At 36.9% G+C, this 25,462-nt stretch overlaps 1 protein-coding gene across 22 annotated transcripts in view; it reads left to right on the top strand.

The window, feature by feature from the left end:
• The window catches only part of LOC127510571 (NACHT, LRR and PYD domains-containing protein 12-like), a 180,734-nt gene that overhangs the window by 104,053 nt on the left and 51,219 nt on the right, over positions 1–25,462 (top strand). For 12 of the 22 annotated variants that reach the window (XM_051890164.1, XM_051890160.1, XM_051890168.1 and 9 more), the window contains 2 exons: positions 11,970–12,128; positions 12,703–12,858. In XM_051890164.1, coding sequence (XP_051746124.1) covers positions 11,970–12,128; positions 12,703–12,858 — 315 coding nt within the window. Of the gene's footprint in view, positions 1–9,605; positions 9,689–10,396; positions 10,556–11,129; positions 11,286–11,969; positions 12,129–12,702; positions 12,859–18,684; positions 20,548–25,462 lie in introns of those variants that run through there. The other 10 variants (XM_051890188.1, XM_051890185.1, XM_051890179.1 and 7 more) reach the window with 7 other exon arrangements.

The following is a 25,462-nucleotide window of genomic DNA, read 5'->3' as shown; positions in this document are numbered from 1 at the left end:
CAAGAATTTCTCCCGAGACTGAATATCTGGGCACTCTTCAACAGCTAAGGAATTTGCAAGTATCATACATTTGAACACTAAACAGTGATTTACTATCAAGTTGTGAAACCCTTTGTTAACAAAGGTTTTCTTATAGTGAGAAACTGATGTTTCTTTTAGCTTGTTAAATGACTCTTCTCAAAGCTCCATTCCTTTGTTATGCTATGGTTTCATTCACTTTCTTATTTCCTATGTATGCATGATTTGTGTGTATGTGTGTGTTTAGATCAGTTATGTGTCAGTGATTTAGTTAAATAAAACTTTTGTGCACATTCTTGCAAGTTGATTCTGGTCTTCCTATAAACCAGCGTAAATTTAACAATTATGATCATAGTTACATGCTAAGAATTTAAAAGAACATGCTAAGAAGTTATTTTTCAGTGACCGCAGAAAATATCCTTACTGAAGAGTTTATAGACGATGTAGGAACCGTGGCCGAACCAGACAAATGAATCATTCAGATGATTCTTTCAAAACATAATTCAAGAAACCTAAGCTCAGAGAACCTAATTTTCGGCTCCAGTCCGTCTACAGAACCTCGCTCCTTCCTGACTGAAGGAGAGGTGACAAACTTAAGCTATTTGTAGCAACCAAATGGTCACCAGAATATAAAGAGTCTTTGATCTCCAGATCTAAAGAGACAGAGAGACAATGCAGGCCTGTTTCTCTGAGTGACCTAACTTTACAGAAAAACCAACAAAGACTGTTTCTACAACTAAAACTACATCGAATTTTTCCAAACAATTTGAAACAGACTTATCAAACATCTTTCAACTGCATAAATTTTATATCATGTCCACACATGTAACCAGTTATGTTTAAAACACCCACAACTCATGTAACTATAACTATTGAATGGTTGAATGAAAGTATTTCGTGTTTGATATATATTTTAATCTCTTCTTCTCATTTAAATCATGGCTTGAATGAAATCTGCGTAAAATGTATCATATTCCATTTAATAGAAATTATGTCTAAACGGTACTCTCTGCCGAAGCCGGCAATTCCAGAGACCGGAGATAATGCTTATTTTATGATTGGGGGCGGAGAAAAGCCACCTTTTGAAACAAGACGATATCTGATTGGTCAGAACTCCTCACAGAGCTGGGACAAACACCTAAGTTTAAATAGTCACATCACAAGACAAAGAGTTACAAGAGTAACAAAAGAGACTAAGACAAGACCAGAAACAAAAGGACAGACAAGCAGCTCATTCAAGCCATCCAACTTTTACTCACTTTTCATTTCTTTTACTTAACTTTCTTTTCCACTGAGAGTCTCGTGTGCTAAGTTTTGCCGCAAAGTTTAACCAACGACTTTTGCCGCCTCAACTTTAAACTCCAGCCACAACAAGAGACTTCATTTCATTTGCCAGCACACTCAAACGTGATTGGTTTTTACCTAACCACAGTCCGGACCTGAAAAGGTCCTGCAACAAATCATTGACTCAGAAAAACCCTTCTCTCCAAGCCAAGAACGAGGAGATTCCCATTTAAAGTCGACAAGCAAGTACCTCCAGATTCTAAAGCTGAAATTAATGATTCATGGTTTGTTCAGGTCAGGTCTTTTGAAGTGCATACTTTGCTAGAAATCATGCTCATCATTTCATTCTCTCTCGTAAAACTCTTTCTCATTTCCTTTCTTTCTGCAACGTGTATGAATGTTTGTGTGTGTGCGCGTGTTTGTGTTAGATTAGTTTGTGTTAGAATAATCAATAAAGTCTCCTGTAGATTTTAAAAGAAAGCGTCTTGTATTATGTGTTTGTAAAATTTAATGTCTTAAACTGTTGATCTTAAGGTTACCGGGCTCTAATCAGTGTTTTCATGATAGTTGGATATTCATAACCGCTACAAGAGCTTATTACGGCCCAAGCGAATGAATGCTGGACGATTCAGTTGCTCGGACGTAAACTAAATGACTCTTTATAATTCCCTATAAATTAATTATTTCATTTGAGCTGATTTGGTCCTACAACGATCAATACGGAGTGTTCGCTGGACAAACAGATTAATTGATTGTAATATTATTTCAGCTACATGAAGTTAATTCGATAAACTAATCCAAATATTTATAATTATTTATAACGAGTTATGATTAATTATTTATGTTTCCCTTTTGAGCTAATTTGCTACATCAGTAACAGTAAGATGTTATAGTCTCTTATTTTCTCTTCATTACATTAATACTGAAATAACTTCAGAACAACAGACAAGATGGCAGCAGTGTGAGTGATGATTAAATCGTATACAGATAGTCAATATTAAATAAGAATACTATGGTAAGAGAGCAGTGAACACACTATTACAACAACTCAACACACATCCACAACTATCACAGAGCTGCCGAAGATCTTTGCCATGTTAAAGGGATAGTTCACCCAAAAATGAAAATTCTGTCATCATTTACTCCCCCTCAATTTGCTCCAAAATTGTATAAATTTCTTCGAATTCTTTGAATTTCTCTGAACACAAAAAAATATTTGGAAGAATGTTTGTAACCAAGCAGATCTTGCCCCCCCATTCACTACCATAGTATTTATTTTTCCTACTATGGTAGTCAATGGGGGATGAGATCTGCTTGGTTACAAACATTCTTCCAAATATCCTCCCTTGTGTACAGCAGAACAAAGAAATTTATTCAGGTAGAGGGGGAGTAAACGACGACAGAATTTTCATTTTTGGGTAAACTATCCTTTTAAGGGGTGGTCACACTACACTTTTCATTCCATTGACTTCCATTCATATGCACAAGAATGTGGGAAACAGGAAACGCAAGTTTTGTATTTTGCTTCTATCCAATGTTTGGTGAACTCTGACTTGTGAATTCATATCATGTGAAAACGTGTGACCAATAGAAGATTGACATGCCACAGTAAACTTTAAATCTGCAGGATTGCAGCATTCTAGTAAAGTGGAGTAGATTGCATATTTTTTACATTTTTGATATATTAAATGGTGAATTGTTTTTTTTGTTTTTTTTTGAAAAGATACCACAGAATGTGATGTCTTTGTGCAACCGTTGCAGTGTCATTAGAAATGTCTTACGCTCAAATTCTAGTGTGACTGCAGCTTTAATTTGGTTAAAAAGCTTACGTTCCTCAAATCTAAACTAAACTACATTTATTAATTATCTTGTAATTACGACTATCATTTATTTCTGAGGCGAATAGTAAGCTAAAAACTGATGAAACTGCATTTCTCAACTGAACATACTACACAACATGACAGTCATGATACAATTATAATGATATATTTCAACAGCACAGAGTGCAACAAAAAACACCCATCTGATTGCATATTTTCAATAGCTTTAGATCATGCACATCGTAACTTCACTTGCTTGGATCAGTCGTTGACAGAAGTCCTCAGCTGGAATAGAGCTCCGGCAGTCACGTGACCCATTCTGTTTACACCACCATGCTGGCAGGCAGGTATAGCCGGGAGCAAATATGTAATGAATGGCGCCAGCATCAGTTTCAAGGCAACAGAGTTCACTGTGCACTTTAATAAAAAAAAAAATATAGACATGTACATAGCAAAACATAATAGAGTAAACATAACAGATCCACATAATGCCCCGGGGTGCCTTTAACGTGTATCGATAAAGGAACGGATAGATTTTCTGACCTGCAGTATCCTGATATGTACAACTACCTCATCAACTTACCCTCGTCCTACTCCACAGACTCTTCAAAAGCCTCCAAAAACCTGGAGGGGTACAAATGGACACAATCTAACTTTGTGATGAATATTCAACTTTGGAGTCTGCTGGCTAAAACCTGCTTCATCGTCATTTGAAGGGTAAGTCAACTGTGTTGTTAGGTAACGTAATCAGCCCTAGCTGTCCTTGTTTGTAGGGAAGCCAGCATAGCTATATCACCGTGAGTACAGTAGACATCATAAATGTCTCTTAACCCGTTTAATCCCAATTTTTTCCCAGACATGAAAATATGCAAATGAGATGTCATTAGTTGCCCCTTGAAATAATTATTTTTTGAAATTTTTATGGAAATGTGTGTGAAAATTTGTGTTTTATGTTTGGCCACAATTGTGACCGGTGGAATAATGTGTAACGTTATTTAACACATTTTAAACTCTTTCATATCATTTTAGGGTTACTATTAAACATAAAAACTTTTATATAACACTTATAGGAATACTAAGATAAAAAAAAAAAAAAAAAAAAAAAAATACAAATACAACCATCTGTTGTTTTGTTGTGCTGGTTAGCACATTTTACTGCAGTAAACCATTTCAGTCATCTATCGGAATCCTTAGGACTATGATAAAATGATTTCTCCTTTGCTTTCCCCCGCCTGTTCTGGCATACTGGCGCACAGCAGATGTCCAGCATGTTGAAATAGTAAGGTTTGTAAGGTCTAAACAGTCTGATTTTAAATTATTGTTCGACCACTATCAATACCAATGCTACAGCCGCTCTAGCGCTCTCTTGATGGCCTGCCAAAATGGCGGAGTTTAGATTGCGTGACGTCAACCTCCGGAGCTCTAAAGGCTGTGATTCCAATAGAAAGTGAACCTTATACACCAATCAGAGAAGCTGTTGTTACCTTGGAAATTGCTTCAAAACAATCAGTGACCGCCTACTTGAGCAATTGGGAATGAAATATATTCTGTTGTAAATTTAAATATTTTGCAATAAACTGTTGAAATTAATATACCATTTCTGCAGATGTTTAAAAAGTCATGTTTTTATAGGGCTTAAAGTAAAAAAAAAAAAAAAAAAAAAAAAAAAGTGGGGAACATTTCTTTTTTTTTTTTTAATTATACATGTGTAAAAAGAATATTATTAATAATTTGTCCACTAATTCAAAGTAATTTTTGTCATGTGACAGTTTTTGTCAGTTATTAGACAGTTATGTTATGAACCATTTATTACAAAAATGTATGTTTTGTTCAGGTCAAATGGAATATGTGGAAATTTAATTTTTGAATGTTGCTGAAAACATTGCTAAAAACTAAATACTAGATATTAAAATTATTTCTACTTTTTATCATCTGGACACATCTTATTTTCACTGACCCATATATAAATCAATAAATGAAAGGCAAATATTTTATATTATTCTGTAGTTTCAGATTCAAAGAGCAAAAAAGGAAAAATACCTCCGAAATGAATGCAGTAAGCTGTTAAAATTAAAAATCATTGTGTGTGTCACAGAAAGAGAGAGAGAGAATCTTATCTTGAACATAGTACCCCTAAATCCTTAAATTCTTATAGTTTTACATTATTTTTACTCTTTTTTAAAAGTGGCCCATAATCACTAGACTGATCTGGGCCACACACTTCTCATCCACAATTGGCTCAAATGTTGTCTATCATCATGCATGCAGTGCCATCATTGCCACACATGACCAACACTTAGCGGACCTGATGCATGTCACATTTGGGACAAGACCGTCTGCTAAGTGGGATACAAGTGCTTTTAGTAAAAACACTATTACAATTGTTGAGAACTGATTCAACAAAAATCAAGGGTCAAGTGCTCAACTAAAGGAAACACTAATCACTGTAATGTTACATTTGGAATATTAACTAGAGAATTAACATTAACTAGAGCTTAATTTTGAAGAAATTTTGTAGACATATGAAAGAAATAAGGCAGAGGCTATTTGCACTAAGTGAAAATAGCAGTATTTTTAAAGTTAATTGTAAATAGTTGTTCGATGTTATTTATAGTTAGTGCAAATAGTGGCAGATACATGATTCTCACTCAGTGTATTGCAGTATTTTTTTTTTTTTTTTTTTTATTTTTTTTTTTTTTTAAAGAGTATGCAATAACAATCATATGATTATATTAATTAAAATCATAAATGGATGCTACCTTACTGTGACATATCTCGTTTATTGCTCTGTCCACATCTGCAGTCCTCGTGACTTCTGAAGCAGCACTATGGCATGTTCACACAGGTGAGCAGGGACACTTGGGCATCTTCTGGTGTTTTCAGAGTCAGTAGAAGGTCACTTCACTGTCCTTAATTATTAGAATTGTGACCTTAATTGTTCACCGCCTGTAAACTGTTAGTGTCTTTGTAAGGATTGAGTCAACGGAGTGAAGATCCATCTGCAGCTTTTATTAAAGTCAAGTTCATTGACAAAATAACAGCAAGAATGAGCCAGTGGCAGAAACGGTGACAGGCAGTGATCTAGGTAGGCAGCAAACAAACACAATCCCAAGGCAGGCAGAGATCAGGGCAGGCAGCAAACATACACGATCCTGGAACAGGCAAGGGTCAGGGCAGGCAGCAGAGAATCAGAAAAGAATACAGTCCAAGGTCAAACACAAGGATCCAGAATCCAGGGGAAACACTCAGAAATGTCAGACGGTGCTAAACAAGACTTTGTACGGAGATGTGGGTGCAAGTCTTTTATGTGAGTGAGTGATTGTATAATGGGTAGCAGGTGCAGGGTGATCAGTCCAGGGTATGAGGGTAAATGGGAAATGGAGTCCAAATGATGTGTGTAGTTCAGGATGGAGTGCCCTCTGGTGGCAATGACGGGCACTCTCACTGGTGATCGTGACAGTCTTATGGAAAACAGTATGATTTTTTTTTATTAAATCCTTTTAAATGAAGATCAGTAAAGCTTATTTGGATATTCTAAAATCATTTTTAAAATACAGTTTATATAATTTAAATTTTGCTGTTTTGTTTTAGTATCATTATTACTTTAGTTCATGTAACTCTCTTAGTTTTGTATTTTGTAGATGGCCCCTTTCCTCTGTTATTTGATTATAAAATCTATGGTTGCCATACATCAAGGCAGATTGAAGTATATCCACCTTATTTTTAATGTAATTGCGCTGCGCAGTCATTTGTTACTTGAATGTGCGAGGTTTCCAAAGTCATCCACTTCTCGTTATTTTTAGCTGAACAAAACAGCTCATTATGCTGTCTGATATTTCAGACTGGTATTTCTTATATTACTTTAAGATACTGTTGTAGTTATAAACACAGTGGTTTGTAATGCAAATAGCTTTACAGTTTACTGCACTTTATTTCTCTATTCACAAATTGCAGCTAATAATCAGAAGTCTCACACATTTACAGAACATAGCTTATTTCTGCATTGCAAAATAAGGTGGATAGGCCTACACAACATTGTGTTCTCTTCTACATTTTAAAACAATTTATTGAAATTGTTTGCTATTATCCAAAAACATTCATGATTTGTTAAAGTTTTTAAAGGTTAAATGTTATCAAACGTCATGCCAACTTGATCTGAGTAAACATTTTAAAACATTCAAGCACATTTATACTTCATAGATAAGCAAGTTAGACCTGTATGTATTATTGGCTAGTAATGTCTTCACTTTGAATAAGAGGCATTCCAGATTCTAACCAAACTTTTTTTTTTTTTTTTACTCTCCACACAGTAAAACTTGTCTAACTGGTATTGATGCACTCATGTACCTGTTCGGGGCCAATCACAGGTGTCTGCTCTCAGGATAGACCAATCACATTTTGGAAGATACTTGTTATTTGATCCTTCACAGTCAAGGGTAAAAGAAATTGAAACCAACAGTTGGATTCTTTGTCTGATAAGACATCATGTAAGATTGCTGTAAACCAAAGCTTACAAGCTCAAGATTATTGGTAAGTCACAACTTAACTCATAACTTTGATGTTATGTAACTCATAATGTTGTCCTTTAAATGTCTTGACATTAGATGTGTGTTTTCAGGTAAAACTATACTTGTGAGGTCCAAAATGTCCTGATTATTCAAATATTACCTCACTAATATAGTGAAAACTGCTTAACACCGACTAGGGAGTCGGACCTCACTAGATGAAAAGACTTATAACTCGTACAAATCATGTTTCTATTTACATTTAGTGTTTTGCACAGATTTCTGTGAGGGTTATGTTTCTGGGTCCAGTGAGGATGTAGAGAATATCTTCTTGTTTTCTGGTGGTTTCCCATTCATACGAGGTCCGCCAGTGACCTAGAAAATATCATTAACCTGATATAAAAAGATAAAAAATGAGACACCCTCATTAATATAGTCAAACAAACATTCATATGCCTGTATGTGTATTTGGTATATATTTACAGTCAAACTCGATTAAGAGTTACTGCAGGGTATACTTGAGGCATCAGGCACAATTAATGAATAGATAATGTTTATTATATAATGAATTAATTACATTGAATTACATTACATTAATTACATGAAATTTGATTAAGTACAGGTTTAAATAAGGTTTTTCTCAACATTCATATCAAGTTCAATGCTTGTTATGTATAACCTATTTCCCCCCAGTGTTGTAGCCACCGGTTGGTTGGGTCCTTCCCAGAAAACGGTGTAGATATAATTCCTTACATGTTTTCTCTGTTAGTAATCTACCATCATGTTTTCTCCCCTGCTTAGTAGTGAAGAGTACAATAGATGAGGTTACTGTTTACACTGCAAAAAAAATGCTTTTCTTACTGTGTTTTTCTGCTTTCTGTCCAAATATCTAAAAATTCTTAAATTTAGATGCTTTTACTAGATAAGTAAAATGACATAAGATATTTTTTCTTGTTTTCTGGGAAAAAACAATCAAAAAGAAGTGAGTTTTTGCTTTCTGTACAAATACTCAATGATGACACTTCTGGGTTCTTTTCACAACCCTGAAAAGACCTGCATAATAATATACCGTACTATGGGCACTTTGTTCAAATTAAGATGAAAATGAGCTGTGGCCTATCAAATGTAGCTGGTTTCAATGACTACAAGTAATTTTGAATTTAGTTTGAGAAAACTCTGGTGTTTGGTTTCAAGAAGATTTTTCGCCATTTTATTTTATGTTACATGGCTAACATGCTTTGGAACAGGTTTTAAGAGATTGTAAACCAAAACTGGACCAATAAGCTGTGAGCAAAGTGACATACATACAATGCATGGAGCTTTACACTCCATTAACACTTCAGCTCTGATTTAGAGACTATAACAGCTAAAATAATATTAGATGAAAGTGCATAACCTTTACTCCTAGAATTATATTCTAGTGAGTTTCATAAGAGATGTTAATGATAGAGATTCTTCATGCCACAGCGGACATATTTAATTAATCTATTTATGACCTGCCTGGCCTGTGACAATGTGAAATTCACTGGCCAAATAGAACATTTCCATGGCACAATCACTCTTTCTGCTTCTTCATGTTGTCTGTCTGGCTGTTGAGGGCTTTGAGAGCTATAATCATTTTGTGAAGCACAGGAAGAAATTTGATTGGTGCAGAATCTTGCCACTTTAGACTAGTCCACTCAAGAATATCTGTTAAACAAAACAACATGCCTTGTACAGGTCAGAAAATCCTATGAGCAGATTCACAATTATTTTTGCATGGTCTTGTTATAAGGAAGAGCTTGAGACAGAGACATAAATATTGTTTATTAGAATTGCTTTTTGTTTTTCTGTTATGCATCATTTATGTTGTCAGTGTTTGTAAAGGTATGGCTGAAAATCACATTTAACTCACAGGAGAATGAGCGGCTGTGAGGAGAGAGAGAAGGAGGAGGAGGAGGATGTTCACTACCAGAACCAGAGAGCAGCATCTCCAGAGCCCAGCCTTATATCTATGAAGAGTGAAGGATCCATTCGAGCACCCTTAAACTTCAGTGGTAAAACAGAGAACTTTAACACCAGGTGAGACAAAAACCAGTAATGGAGACAAGAGAATTATAACTTAAACATCAGTGATAAAGGGGGACAATCTGATTTATTGAGGTGACTTTCTCAGTATCATCAGACAGTGTTAAGTATCCAGCTGTGTGTCTATGAAGAGTGACAGTGACTTGAGTCTTTTGAGTCCTTTCACCTGCCTGGCCTGTGACAATGTGAAATTCACCAGCCAAGTTGAACGTTTCCATGGCACAATCACTCTTCATGTTCTTTCTGCTTCTTCATGTTGTCTGTCTGGCTGTCGAGGGCTTTGAGAGCTATAATCACTTTCTGAAGCACAAGAAGAAATTTGATTGGTGCAGAATCTTGCCACTTTAGATCAGTCCACTCAAGAATATTTGTCTTATACGAAACAACATGCCTTGTACAGGTCAGAAAATCCTATGAGCAGATTTACAATTATTTTTGCGTTGTCTTGTTATGCGGAAGAGCATGAGAGAGAGCCTGAAATTCAGGCTCTGTCTCCTGCTCTTCCGCATAACAAGACAACGCAAAAATACGCAAGACAGCACAGGCCCTGAATGCACATTTCACATGGCAAATGCGTGAGATTCAGCAACCCTGCATTACAGAATGATTGTTTATTAGAATTGTATATTATTTTTCTGTTATGCATCATTTATTTTGTCAGTGTTTGTAAACGTATGGCTGAAAATCACATTTAAATCACAGGAGAATGAGTGGCTGTGAGGAGAGAGAGGAGGAGAATGTTGTTCACTACCAGAACCAGAGAGCAGCATCTCCAGAGCCCAGCCTTGTGTCTATGAAGAGTGAAGGATCCATTCGAGCACCCTTAAACTTCAGTGGTAAAACAGAGAACTTTAACCCCAGGTGAGACAAAAACCACTACTAGGGACAAGAGAATTATAACTTAAACATCAGTGATAAAGGGGGACAATCTGATTTATTGAGGTGGCTTTCTCAGTATCATCAGACAGTGTTAAGTATCCAGCTGTGTGTCTATGAAGAGTGACAGTGACTTGAGTCTTTTGAGTCCTTTCACCTGCCTGGCCTGTGACAATGCGAAATTCACCGGCCAAATAGAACATTTCCATGGCACAATCACTCTTTCTGCTTCTTCATGTTGTCTGTCTGGCTGTTGAGGGCTTTGAGAGCTATAATCACTTTCTGAAGCACAAGAAGAAATTTGATTGGTGCAGAATCTTGCCACTTTAGACTAGCCCACTCAAGAATACCTGTGTTAGACAAAACAACATGCCTTGTACAGGTCAGAAAATCCTATGAGCAGATTTACAATTATTTTTGCATGGTCTTGTTATAAGGAAGAGCTTGAGACAGAGACATAAATATTGTTTATTAGAATTGCTTTTTGTTTTTCTGTTATGCATCATTTATGTTGTCAGTGTTTGTAAATGTATGGCTGAAAATCACATTTAAATCACAGGAGAATGAGTGGCTGTGAGGAGAAAGAGAAGGAGGATGTTCACTATAAGAACCAGAGAGCAGCATCTCCAGAGCCCAGCCTTGTGTCTATGAGGAGTGAAGGATCCATTCGAGCACCCCTAAACTTCAGGGATAAAACAGAGAACTTTAACCCCAGGTGAGACAAAGACCAGTACTGGAGACAAGAGAATTATAACTTAAACATCAGTGATAAAGGGGGACAATCTGATTTATCAAGGTGACTTTCTCAGTATCATCAGACAGTGTTAAGTATCAAGTGACTTGAGTCTTTTGAGTCCTTTCACCTGCCTGGCCTGTGACAATGCGAAATTCACCAGCCAAATTAAACATTTCCATGGCACAATCACTCTTCATGTTCTTTCTGCTTCTTCATGTTGTCTGTCTGGCTGTCAAGGGCTTTGAGAGCTATAATCACTTTGTGAAGCACAAGAAGAAATTTGATTGGTGCAGAATCTTGCCACTTTAGACTAGTCCACTCAAGAATATTTGTCTTATACGAAACAACATGCCTTGTACAGGTCAGAAAATCCTATGAGCAGATTTACAATTATATTTGCGTTGTCTTGTTATGCGGAAGAGCATGAGGGAGAGCCTGAAATTCAGGCTCTGTCTCCTGCTCTTCCGCATAACAAGACAACGCAAAAATACGCAAGACAGCACAGGCCCTGAATGCACATTTCACATGGCAAATGCGTGAGATTCAGCAACCCTGCATTACAGAATGATTGTTTATTAGAATTGTACATTATTTTTCTGTTATGCATCATTTATTTTGTCAGTGTTTGTAAAGGTATGGCTGAAAATCACATTTAAATCACAGGAGAATGAGTGGCTATGAGGAGAGAGAGGAGGAGAATGTTGTTCACTACCAGAACCAGAGAGCAGCATCTCCAGAGCCCAGCCTGATGTCTATGAAGAGTGAAGGATCCATTCGAGCACCCTTAAACTTCAGTGGTAAAACAGAGAACTTTAACCCCAGGTGAGACAAAAACCACTACTAGGGACAAGAGAATTATAACTTAAACATCAGTGATAAAGGGGGACAATTTGATTTATTGAGGTGGCTTTCTCAGTATCATCAGACAGTGTTAAGTATCCAGCTGTGTGTCTATGAAGAGTGACAGTGACTTGAGTCTTTTGAGTCCTTTCACCTGCCTGGCCTGTGACAATGCGAAATTCACCAGCCAAGTTGAACGTTTCCATGGCACAATCACTCTTTCTGCTTCTTCATGTTGTCTGTCTGGCTGTTGAGGGCTTTGAGAGCTATAATCACTTTCTGAAGCACAAGAAGAAATTTGATTGGTGCAGAATCTTGCCACTTTAGACTAGCCCACTCAAGAATACCTGTGTTAGACAAAACAACATGTCTTGTACAGGTCAGAAAATCCTATGAGCAGATTCACAATTATTTTTGCATTGTCTTGTTATGCGGAAGAGCTTGAGACAGAGACATAAATATTGTTTATTAGAATTGCTTTTTATTTTTCTGTTATGCATCATTTATGTTGTCAGTGTTTGTAAAGGTATGGCTGAAAATCACATTTAAATCACAGGAGAATGAGTGGCTGTGAGGAGAGAGAGGAGGAGGATGTTCACTATAAGAACCAGAGAGCAGCATCTCCAGAGCCCAGCTTTGTGTCTATGAGGAGTGAAGGATCCATTCGAGCACCCCTAAACTTCAGGGATAAAACAGAGAACTTTAACCCCAGGTGAGACAAAGACCAGTACTGGAGACAAGAGAATTATAACTTAAACATCAGTGATAAAGGGGGACAATCTGATTTATTGAGGTGACTTTCTCAGTATCATCAGACAGTGTTAAGTATCCAGCTGTGTGTCTATGAAGAGTGACAGTGACTTGAGTCTTTTGAGTTCTTTCACCTAATAGTTTGTTCAGATTAGTTCAGTGACTGTTCATTGAGATTACGCTTTACACTACTGGTGATACGTTTGATAAGTATTTTATGTGTTTTGAGGAAGTGATTGAATTGATTCAAGTTACCTGTCATTGCACAACCTACAAATCCCAGCATAAAAGCTCCCAACAAATTGTTATTAAAACATCTACATTCACAAACCACTGTTAATTTTTATAGAAAAACAAACATAGGCTACTACATGCGTGATTTGGCATGGCAGAAAGCATGCAAAAAGCACACCCTTTATAATCACAAAAAAAGCTTTAAGTTAATCACAGTCTCAAGAATTTCCTAATTAATTAATGAAGCTGTCTACACTGCACAATGACTAATTTATTTACATCGAGTCTACACTTTGTTATAATGAGAGGATTCAAGAGGATGCAGAACTCAACACCAAACAAAACTCAAAAAGTGAGTGGATTCTAACTTAAACACTTCTGTCTGTTTTATTCAAGAAATCAACAGATATGTTTGGGATTGGCTACATTGCTCAACACTGTAAAACAGATAGCTGTAAAATATATTTATATTGTAAATAGAAATGTTTCATGCTCTCTGGAGTGCAAACATATGTGCACTGGATCGCTTGCCAATATGCTATTTCTCAGGTTATGACTGTAAGCATAGTTCCCTTTCGAGTGAACTCTATGCTGTGTCTGCCATCAACGCTATGGGGAACGAAATACCCACTGCACTATACTGACAAATGGCTGCTAGTGTGAAGCTCTCCAGGCATAACGAGAGCACTTGTGACCCTGGAGTATAGTCCAGGTCCAGGCTATATCACACACCTATTCTACTTACGGAAAAAACTGGCGCTGCGTTCGTTCAGTAAGTTGAATAGGGAAGGCGTAGGACATACAGCGTAAGCTTTTTGAAGAATACGAAAGTACAGTTTTGGCGGAAGCACTTGGAAGGCGATCATTTGTTTATATAAAGCATATACATTTACATTTTTTTTCGAAAATGACCGATCGTTTCTCTAGATAAGACCCTTATTCCTCGTCTGGTATCGTTTAAAGCCCTTTGAAGCTGCACTGAAACTGTAATTTTGACCTACAACCGTCTGGAGACCATTGAACTCCACTATAAGGAGAATAATCCTGGAATGTTTTCATCAAAAACCTTAATTTCTTTTCAACTGAAGAAAGAAAGACATGAACATCTTGGATGACATGGGGGTGAGTAAATTATCAGGAAAATTTTATATGAAAGTGAACTAATCCTTTATAATGCCTTCTATTTGCTGCATCGCGCCGTGCTGCGTCAGGTAGACGTGTTATAGCTGGGGATCTGTGAATGATCATCATTTGTGCATAGCCTTTATCCCGATTCACTGATCCTGATGGTAATATAAAGAATTAATGGAATTTATGATGGAATTTACTGATGAGTTTCATGAAGGTTTATTGTATATTAGCTACCATGAAATGTCCGATTTTAACTCCAAATAATCACTGTAAGAGCTTATGCCTTTTCAGGGTTGCTTAACAAACTGGTAAACTTTCTATCCGTAAGAAAACTCTGATGAACCGTAATAATGTGCACGACACGTTCTCTTGTTCATTACTGCCGTGATCAGTAACACTCAGACCATAATACCGGTCAAAATAAGAGCCCCCTTTTTGTAAGACGGATAATGCAGACCTTATACATAAATACACCCACAAAAATATGTAGAAAAGCAAGTTAAAAGACTAATCACAATAAAGTCTGTTACAATTTGTAAATGGGGTGTTTTTAATCACACAAACAGCACTTCAAGCTCAATTCGAACAATGCGCCCATGATGGAATAGAACAGAGCTCCATTCAGAGTCTGTTCCCGCCCCCGATTCTAAAGCAAAACGTGATTGGTTGTAGCGAGAGTGTGCTGCGATTGGTCAGCGCAATGTGGCCGTTATCTGATTGGCTTGAGTAGTCGGTGGGTGAAGTCGACCTATTTGTGGATTTGTCTGCAGTCGTGACGCTAGAATTGTACAAACAGATCCACAAATCCATAGAAAGCAATTCACAAATGTACAGGTGGTGATTCACAAATAAATGCAGGCAGAGTTGTGCTTGTGACATAACAACATATTTGTGAATATGTTTTTTATTAGCAAATCTCATTTATTTGTGAATTTCATTAATTTTTGTGAAACTCCTAACATATATTTGTGGATCTCATTCTGTTCATTTGTGCATACAATTATTTTTTCCTACCCCTATATTTGATTAGGGCTGGAGCAAAACTGCAGAGCTGTGGCCCTCCAGGAATTGAGTTTGAGACCACTGTTCTAGCAGGAGTAAAGGTCTCAAAACTTGAGGTCAAGAGCTCATTAGGGGATCATTATTTTATGAACTCACAATGTTTCACAATTTAAACAAACATGATGAGACTTAAAGGGGTGGTTGATTATGATTTCACTTTTTTAACTTTAATTAGTGTGTAATGTTGCTGTTTGAGCATAAACAATGTCTACAAAGTTACAACGCTCAAAGTTCAATGCAAGGAAGATATTTTCTTTTAAAGAATTCTCTGTTTAAGGACTACAACAAGCTTCTTCCCGGGTCAGTGTCACCACTAACCCTAAAATTTACATAAACCCTGCCCCCAGGAACACGCAACAAAGATGGTGAGGCCATGTTGGGATGCTTTAGAGAAGAGGAAGAGTTGTTGTAGTAGAGTGTTGTTACCATGCCATCATTTTACGCTGGATTTGCACAAGGTTTAAGATGATGGCACATGCTAGTCGATGAGTTTAATCAACTATGCAACAACTACATAAATTTATCCACTAACCCTTAAGAAACGTCAAGTTGCATTCTATAAGTTGTAACTTCTTCCTGTGTCTCTCCATTGGTGTCCGACTCCAGTTTAAAAAATGTAAGGCTGAACATCCTTACTGACAATCGTCATTTTGGCTGTGTGAGATTCTCCAGGTTTGTCGTTGTTGAGCAACCAAATCACAAGCTATTAAAGCTTCATCCCTTTTCTGGAAAGCACCTTATAGTAAGTAGAATGTCTGTTGGCGAACCATCACATTAAGTGTTAGCAGATATTAAGCAGACAGTCTACTAATACTCTACTGAAAGCGAGTTGACATGTAATGAGAGTGTGACATGTAGGTGAAACATCACTTATAGTCAACAGACTGTCTAAGGCTTGATTCCACCTGGTATTTAGATGCGTTTTGGTCAATCGAATCACAAGTGGATGAGGGAGACAAATACAGATTTACACCTGCTGTTTTAATCCGAAGCTTGAAGCTGCGTTGCCTGGATTCTATCAATATGTGGACTGTAACACTAGAGGCAAAAACATATTGGACAAATGTTATGGGAATGTTAAGAATGCTTATACAGCTAAGGTTAAACCACCACTAGGCTCCTCTGATCATAATGTTGTCCACTTAATTCCTATGTATAAGTCCCTGCTTACGAGCAGTAAACCACAAACTAAAACTGTATATGTATGGAACAATGATAGTATTGAAACTTTAAAAGGATGCTTCTCCTGCACCAACTGGAACCTCTTTCAAAGTTTGGACTTGGAGGAGGCTGTACAGACTATATACATTTTTGTGAAGATAATGTGTTAAACCAAAAGTTAATAACTATATACCCAAATAATAAATCTTATATCTCTAAGGAAATTAAAGAGTGCATAGTACAGGAAAAAAGGGGCATTTAGGAGAGGGGACCTTGTAGCTATGAAAGATGTACAGAAGGAATTGAACTATAAATTAAGGACAGCTAGGAGGAAGGAGAGGGAGAAATTTAAAACTTACTGTTTGACTATGAACAAAAAAATTATAGGATTCTATGAAATATTTGACGAATATGGCTCCAGCCAAAAGATCTATCAATGTGATAGATGAGGGTGCAAAGGCAAATGAGTTGAATGATTTTTATTGTAGGTTTGAAGTAAGAGACTTTACACAGGAACAGGAAACTGCACTGGATGCTTTATATGTATTGGATTCCTTTAAAATAACCATTGACCAGCATATGGTGGAGAGATTGTTTCCACATGTCTGTCCCAGCAAGGCTTCTGGGCCAGACGGCATCTCTGGGTGGTTATTGAAATCGTGCAGTGAAGAGCTGGCAGAAGACTGGTGCCCCATTTACCAGAAGTCTTTAGACACACATACAGTTTCCTCAATTTCTATTATTATCCCTGTCCCAAAAAAGGTTAGTTGTAAGGAGAATAATGACTATCGTCCAGTGGCACTTACTTCCATAGTAATGAAGTGCTTGGAGAAAATTATGATCAACTTTGTAAAAACAAAGGTCAGCTGTCATTCAGACCCATTTCAATTTGCATATAGGAGCAATAGAAGTACAGATGATGCTGTTATAGCTATAACACATTTCATAAACAGGCATCTAGAGGATTCTAGCTCATATGCACGTCTTTTATTCGTAAATTTACAAATTTATTTAGATGTACGAAAAATACATACTTTTGAGTGTGTAGCAAAAGAGTAGACAAGCTTTGGGACATACTATCACGTCATACAATTGCATCTTTGCTCTCTGTCGCATCCTGTCACCGTAAACTGGCCTGTCAATCATCTTACATCCTCCACCACATTTCATTTAGATAATTTCCTACCATATCAGAGAGAAATGCAGTAGCACGTTGATCTGCAGTCGTGGGTCTTTCATGTGGAGACTCTCCTCATATGCATAATGATGCATTTAAAAGTTAATGGCCAATCGGATCTTTATAAAAGTCAACATTGGCATTGCAGATGAAATATAACACGGATAACATTAAATAAATATTTTCCATCAGGTTAAACTGATTATTTGTCACTCAAACCTCTCACTGTCCGCCATGTTTTGTAGTTTTTTTTTTAACACTTTTTACTCGTGTTTGTAGTTCTGAACTGAATCCTCATCCAAAGCGCAATGGGTTGTGGGCAATATTAGTCTTTATAGTGTGCACGGATCCACACTTCCAAAATCTACCGGAAATAGTAGACCATCCGGGGACTTTTGGCATACTGTTTTCAACATACTATGCTTTGGGACACACTTATTTTAATCTCACATACTATTTAGGATGGATAGTATGGACATTGGGACGCAGGGCTGGTGTATTTTTTGATAATTCACTGACATGGAATATCCAGGTAGATAATCTCTGTAGTAAGTTACAACAACAGTTGCACTTTTTACGTCGTCTGAGAATTCATGGTGTTGATCAAAAGTTTGTGATCATTTTTTAATTGGGCAGTCTAATTTATTCCTGTGTCTATAAAGCTGTTAAACAGTGGCAGTATGGAGTTGTAATTTTATTTATTCGTATATTCTTTTTGTTGTTGTTGTTGTTGTTATTCTGTTGCTATTGTTCGTTTTTATTGTGTTTTATAATATAATTTTATGACAAATTTCCCCAGGTGGGACAATAAAGTTTACCTTACTTTATCTGATTTACCAAAACGCATCTTAATACCAGGTAGAAGCAGGGCCTAAAGTATTACCCTTACTCTTGCTTATCTATGATAGATTCTGCATTTTAAAAAAGTTATTATTGTATCTGAGCTGGTTTTGAAAATTACACACATGACCTAGATGATCTTGCTCTCATTCATCCTTTGTGTTGTTGTTCTCGTTTCTGCAGTGTGAATAGAGATGATCAGCCTGGAGACCTGCAGCAGAATTATCACCAATCAGTAAATAATAAACTAGACAAAGTCAAAGATCTACACAAAACCAGCATGAAGAACAAGTATGAGAGCTTATTTGAGGGAATCAAACTCCAAGAGAATCAAACCCTCCTGAACAGCATCTATACACAGCTCTACATCATAGAGGGAGAGAGAGAAGGAGTGAATGAAGAACATGAGGTTTTACAAATGGAGAAAGCACCCAGAATAAAGAATTCACATAACACTCAAATCTACTGCAATGATATATTTAACTCCTTACCTGAGCCAGGATGTGATGAGAAAGACAAAATAAAGGTTGTTCTCACTAAAGGCATCGCTGGAATTGGAAAAACCGTCTCTGTGCAGAAGTTTGTTTTGGACTGGGCCAAGGGAAAAGCAAATCAGGATGTAGATTTCATGTTTGTGCTTCCATTTCGAGATCTCAACTTGATTCGAGATGATCAGTACAGTCTTCACAGACTTCTGCTGGACTTTCATCCTGAACTTAAAGATCTGGACTCAAAGATTTACGAGGAGTCTAAAGTTGTGTTCATCTTTGATGGTCTGGATGAAAGCAGAATGACACTGATGTTTAAAGACAGTGAGAAAGTTTCTGATGTGACTGAGACTTCATCAGTGAGTGTGTTGATGTCAAACCTCATGAAAGGAGAGCTGCTTCCCTCTGCATTCATATGGATCACCACCAGACCAGCAGCAGCCAGTCAGATTCCCTACAAATACATCAACCGTCTGACAGAAATTCAGGGATTCAGTGAGCCTCAGAAGGAGGAATATTTCAAGAAGAGAATCAGTGATGAGCATCAAGCCAGCAGAATCATCTCACACATCAGAAGAGCAAGAAGCCTCCACATCATGTGCCACATTCCCGTCTTCTGCTGGATCTCAGCCACTGTGCTTCAAAAGCTCTTGAAAGAAGATCTGAGTGCAGAAATCCCTCAAACTCTGACTGAAATGTACATCCACTTCCTCCTGATTCAGATTAACAAGAAGAATCAGAAGTATGATGAGAGAGATCCAGAGAAACTCCTGCAGTCCAACAGAGAAGTGATTGTAAAACTTGCTGTAGTGGCTTTCAAACAGCTGATAAAGGGCAATGTCATGTTCTATGAGGAAGACCTGAGAGAGAGTGGCATAGACATCTCTGATGCCTCAGTGTATTCTGGGATTTGCACTGAGATCTTTAAGGAGGAATCTGTGATTCATCAGAGGAAAGTCTACTGCTTCATACATCTGAGTATTCAGGAGTTTCTCGCTGCATTCTATGTGTTTTACTGCCATCTGACAAAGAACATGGAGCCATTGCAGTTGTTTCTGAATGATAAACATGAGAAGTACAGCTCTACGAAAAACATGTCTGCACTACTATCATCAGCAGTCGATAAAACCCTTCAGACTGAAAATGGACACCTGGATCTTTTTCTGCGGTTTCTGCTGGGTGTCTCACTGGAGTCCAATCAGAAACTCTTAAAGGATCTACTGACACACACAGAGACTAACTCAGAGAGCATTAGAGAAACCACACTGTACATTAAAAATGCAATCAAAGAAAGTCACGGTATCTCGGCTGACAGATCCATCAGTCTGTTTCTCTGTCTGCTGGAAGTGAAGGATCAGACTCTGTACAGGGAGATTCAGGAAATTGTGAAATCAGACAAACACTCAGATATACTCACTCCTGCTCACTGCTCAGCAATAGGCTACATGCTTCAGATGTCAGAAGAGGTGCTGGATGAGTTTGACCTCATGAAATACAACGCATCATATGAGAATAGATGGAGACTGATACCAGCTGTGATGAACTGCAGAAAAGCTCTGTGAGTATTCATTAATGGCATATTTGTATGTAGTTGAGGTTTAAAATAATTAATCTATGGAACCATAATCCTATTTTTATTCATAGAACACAAATGTGGAAAGAATTACATAATTTTTGTATGGGTATTGAAGAAGAAAGGATATAAACAGTTGAAGCCACACTAAACAATAGGCAGTAGAAGCACAGCAATGTGGAAACTGTTTATAATCTCAGTCAGAGTTCAAAGCACACAATTTATAAAACAAACAAAGTATTTCATAGTATAGTGTTTCCCAACACTGTTCATGGAGGCACATGAATGTCATTTGAGTTTATAGCTGGGTTTCCATCCAAACGTGAAGCAAATCTCTTCAAAGTTAGCAAAAAAAGAAAAAAGACAAATGTGAATTAGGTCTGTTTCCATCAAGCTGTTTGAGCAGATGATGGTGCTATTGGTAACCTAGTAACCAACAGTAACCCATGTGCCTGACCCTATCCACGGCAAGCCCAGAGGGGTAAATGCATTACACACACGCATATATACGACGAGCGCCAGTACATCCAGAATTAATACATCATAACAGAATCAAATATAAAGTTTTCTGTTACAACACCATCAGCGGAAACAGCCGATTACGATTAGTCACATGGGTTCAATGTTTGCTATGTCAGAATTTATTTAGTAAATGCGTTTCCATCTCCCATAATTCACTCTTTTTGACACTATTCAAAAAAACCTCAAGTGAGCGTAAAAACTTTTTTGTGAATTAAGGGATTTTTATTCAAAATGTGGCATTTCCATCACTCGTTTCTGATGCGATACTTCAAAATGCGCATAAAAAAAGGATGATGGAAACAGCCAGTGATGAGGATGAAGAGTCTCCAGCTGTGCTTCATCACATACTCTCAGCTCACCTCCATATTCTGATTCTATCTCATGTGCTTTGGTTAGGGTTTTCAGACAGGTAATGCATCAGTCATGAAGTGTTTTTAGAGAGCTTCTTGTCATACAGTGTATTAGCTTTGGCAGTGGTTTTTCAATCCTGGCCCTGGGGACCCACAGCACTGCACATTTTGTATTTCTTTCTTATCTGACACAATCTGTTAAGTTCCCTAGCCTGAAGATCTAAATCAGGTGTTTTAAATAAGGAAGACATGTACAATGGGGCTTCTCAATTACAAGGCTGGACAATATTGAGGCTGTATCCTTCCTGAAGATTGTAGGCTTGTGTTTTAGCTCAGGGGTGCTCAACCCTGTTCCTGGAGATTTACCTCCCTGCAAAGTTCAGCTCCAGCCCTGATTAAACACAGCTGAAGCAGCAAATTAAGATCTTCAGGAGAACTTGAAAATTACAGAGGTTGGATCTGAACTCTGCAGGTAGGTAGATCAGGCATGTGATCAGCTAGAGATAAAAAAGCAGGAAAATCCGGCCACACCCCCAAGCCATGTCCCCGGCACTTATTTATTTATTTATTTATTTATTTATTTTTTTTTTTTAAATACGTATTTTATTGCATTAAAAGATATACTGCATTTTATATTGTAATACATACTATTGTCCTGTAAAAATAGAAAACAGCATGTAATAATCATAATAATTAATATATTATATAATATAAGTATTAATAGAATTGTTATTATTAAAGTACCTGCCAAAAGTTTGGAAACAATTAAATGATTTTAAAATAAATCTCTTCTGCTCATTTATTTGATCAAAAATGCAGTAAAAAAAATATTGTTACAAATTAAAGGAAAAAAAAAAAAAAAAGTTTTCTATTTTAATATATTATAAAATGTAATTTATTCCTGTGAGGCAAAGCAGAATTTTCAGCATCATCACTCCAATTTGATTATGCTCAAGAAACATTTGATTATTATCAATGTTGAAATTTTTTTTTTTTTTTTTTGCATTTATCAAATATATTAAATTTATAGCATTTATTAAATAGAGATATTTTGTAACATTTTAAATGTCTTCACTCACTTTTCATCACTTTAATGTATGATAAATTAAAGTATTATTTTTTCTCTTTTTTTAAATTTTACCATAAATGTTTGAATGGTATAATTTTTTCCACAAAAATTTTAAGCAGCAAAAACTGCTTTTTAACACTTTTAATAATAAATAGTGAATGTTTCTTGAGCAGCAAATCAGCATTTCTGAAGGATCATGTAAGACTGAAACTTCTCTTTGTAAACAACAGAATTATAAGTGATTCTAATGATGAATGTTGCGTTCCCAAATGCAAATTAAAGCGTCACAAACGTAGTAGCATTTACAGTGAATCGAAAATAAAAACACAGTGCTGTTACAGCAAACATGCAATTAAACATGATATTAAATTCTCACCACCATTCATAAAAAAGTTACAGGGCGAGTAACAGGTGTGTTTGATTAGGGTTGGAGCTAAGCTCTGCAGGAAAGTGGGGTCAGAGGGTCAGAGTCTTTAGGGTCAGAGTTCCCAGTACTGCACTAAAATAGCTGCTATTCCACTGTTGAGCTAGGGCTAACAACATGCAGGGTGGAGACAATAGCCTCGGACCTTGAGCTGCAAGGCCAAAATCAAGCTGCGTTTCCACTGTCAGGCTAGTAGCCCTCAGCGCTGCCCTAAAACCCGCCCTTTTCTGGACCACTGTTTACATCCAGCGCTTCTAGGTTCTACGTCAGAACAACGGCTCATTATTGGCCGGCTCCTGCATCAGCATCACACTTATGCGTTGTGCTGGTCACGTGTTACAGCGTCGGCCAATACTGAGTTGGCGTTCTGACTTAGAACCTGGAAGCACTGGACGTAAACAGCGCAGCCGTAAGACAGGGGAGAGAAGATATTGTTGAACAGTCATTATTTTTGTTTTGTTTTTTCACACAAAAAGAATTCTTATTACTTCATAACATTAAGGTTGAACCACTGTAGTCACAATGACTATTTTAACTATGTTTTTACTACTTTTCTGGACCTTGTATGACGGTAATTACATTGCTTTCTATGGGAGATTAAAAGGATTTCATCAAAAATATCTTAATTTGTGTTCCAAAGATGAATGAAGGTCTTAGTGGTGTAGTAAGAGGGTGAGTAATTAATGACAGAAATTTTATTTTTGGGTGAACTAACCCTTTAACGTTGCAAAAAGAACATGACATTTGGTCTTTACTTAAAGATGTAAGACTCCAGCATTAATATTTGACCAATGATTTATGATAAAAAAAATGTTACAATAACAGTAATTTATTATTTTGTGTCAGGAGCAGGGCTTAATTTGTGCCAGAACAAGCCACATCTGGCACCTCCGAATCCTGACTTGGCATACACCACTGAAAGATATTTGTTATGACCTGTGTACATATGTTCAGAAAAATTAAGTATAATGATGATAATGTTATCAATAACTTGCTCCATGTTAATAATCATGTTAAATGTATTTTAAAAAAAATTATTAAGAAGTGGAAGAAATGCTGCTACAAACTGGTCCATGCCATGTTTTGGCAATGATCTATTGGATTTGACTGCTATTTGCATTTCCAACACATGACAAAAAATAGTCTATAAAAACTTTGATGCACTTCTGTTATTTGTGAAGCGGTTTTCTAAAACTTATGCATGCATAATTGGCTTCATTTAGCTGTTGAAATAATGTAAGTAATATTTTAAATGGGTCACGTCATACGAATCTTTAATGGTTTTCTGAAAAAACTATGCATATTTTTGGATATTGCACAAGATGTGAACAAAATCTCCAAAATGAAACTTGTACACTCGCTTGAGGTGAATCATTTAGCCTATTATTCAACAAAAACGAAATGTACATAAACTGCGATGGAAACATATTTACATATTTAATCTTCGGACTAAGCATCGCATCTAAAATCTTGCTGATCTTTCTTAAATTTGGTGTCGAATCAGTCGAATACAAACTTAAACTGTTGTAGGGTCATCTTTTTGACACTTTTGAAATCTGAGGCCCTGTTTCCACCTGGTATTAAGATGCATTTTGGTCGATTGGATCACAAGTGGATGATGCTAAATACAGGTGTAAACGGGGAGTAAAACGTTTTGAGCTTGTCCACTTTTGACCACTTCCAGAGGTAGTCGAAAATGCATTTGAACAGATTGCTTTCATTCTGGAAACACTCATGTGGTCAAATGTGTTTGAACAGCCATTAAAGACCACATACTCTCCACCTACTGACCTAACGCGTAAACATTATGGAAAGCGCGCTAGCCAGATGGGATTTAAACTTTGTCGGCTGAAGACCCAAGTTTGGTTTGAAGATGAAAAACATACCAAGCACAATGTTCTCTCACCATTTCTGATTTCTAACACGCACTCTCCGTGTTCGGCAGGTCTCTGTGTGAGTGATCCAATTTACTTCTACTTGTGATCCGATTGACAAGTAGAAACAGGGCCTAAGATCTGCACTGCAAATTCATAATGACGGATGAATGCATATAGTGCTCCCTGTGACAAGCTGCTGTGCTGTCATTCCTACACATTAGACATGTTTTTACCATCTTTTGTCTGTTAATATCTTATTAATATTAAAGAAATCACTAGAATTTCCTGGGAAGTGATGATTTTGTTCTTTTGAATATAATGAAAAGGGATGGAAATCAGGTTTAGTCGCGTATTGTTTTTGCTAAGCCTATTCTGATTCTTATGCACATCTGATGCACATTCTCAAAATGTGCATCAAAATAATTGGATGGAAGCCTGACTGAGATTGTGCATATATAGGCCATATATAGTAGAGGTTTAAAGGGTGCACAAAAATGACAGTTCGGTACGTACCTCAGTTTTGAAGTCACGGTTCAGTACAGCAGGATGAGAAAACTAAATATTTTTTTCTTTTTTTATTAAACAGTGGTTTACTGAACAAACTGTGTCTTTAGCCCTATTTGGACGGTAATTGTTTCTCAGGGGGACGCAAAGTATT

This window comes from Ctenopharyngodon idella, chromosome 4 (assembly GCF_019924925.1).
Source record: "Ctenopharyngodon idella isolate HZGC_01 chromosome 4, HZGC01, whole genome shotgun sequence".
Taxonomy (NCBI): domain Eukaryota; kingdom Metazoa; phylum Chordata; class Actinopteri; order Cypriniformes; family Xenocyprididae; genus Ctenopharyngodon; species Ctenopharyngodon idella.
The sequence above is the reverse complement of the archived record's forward strand: the minus strand, read 5'-3'. Positions and strand labels throughout refer to the sequence as shown.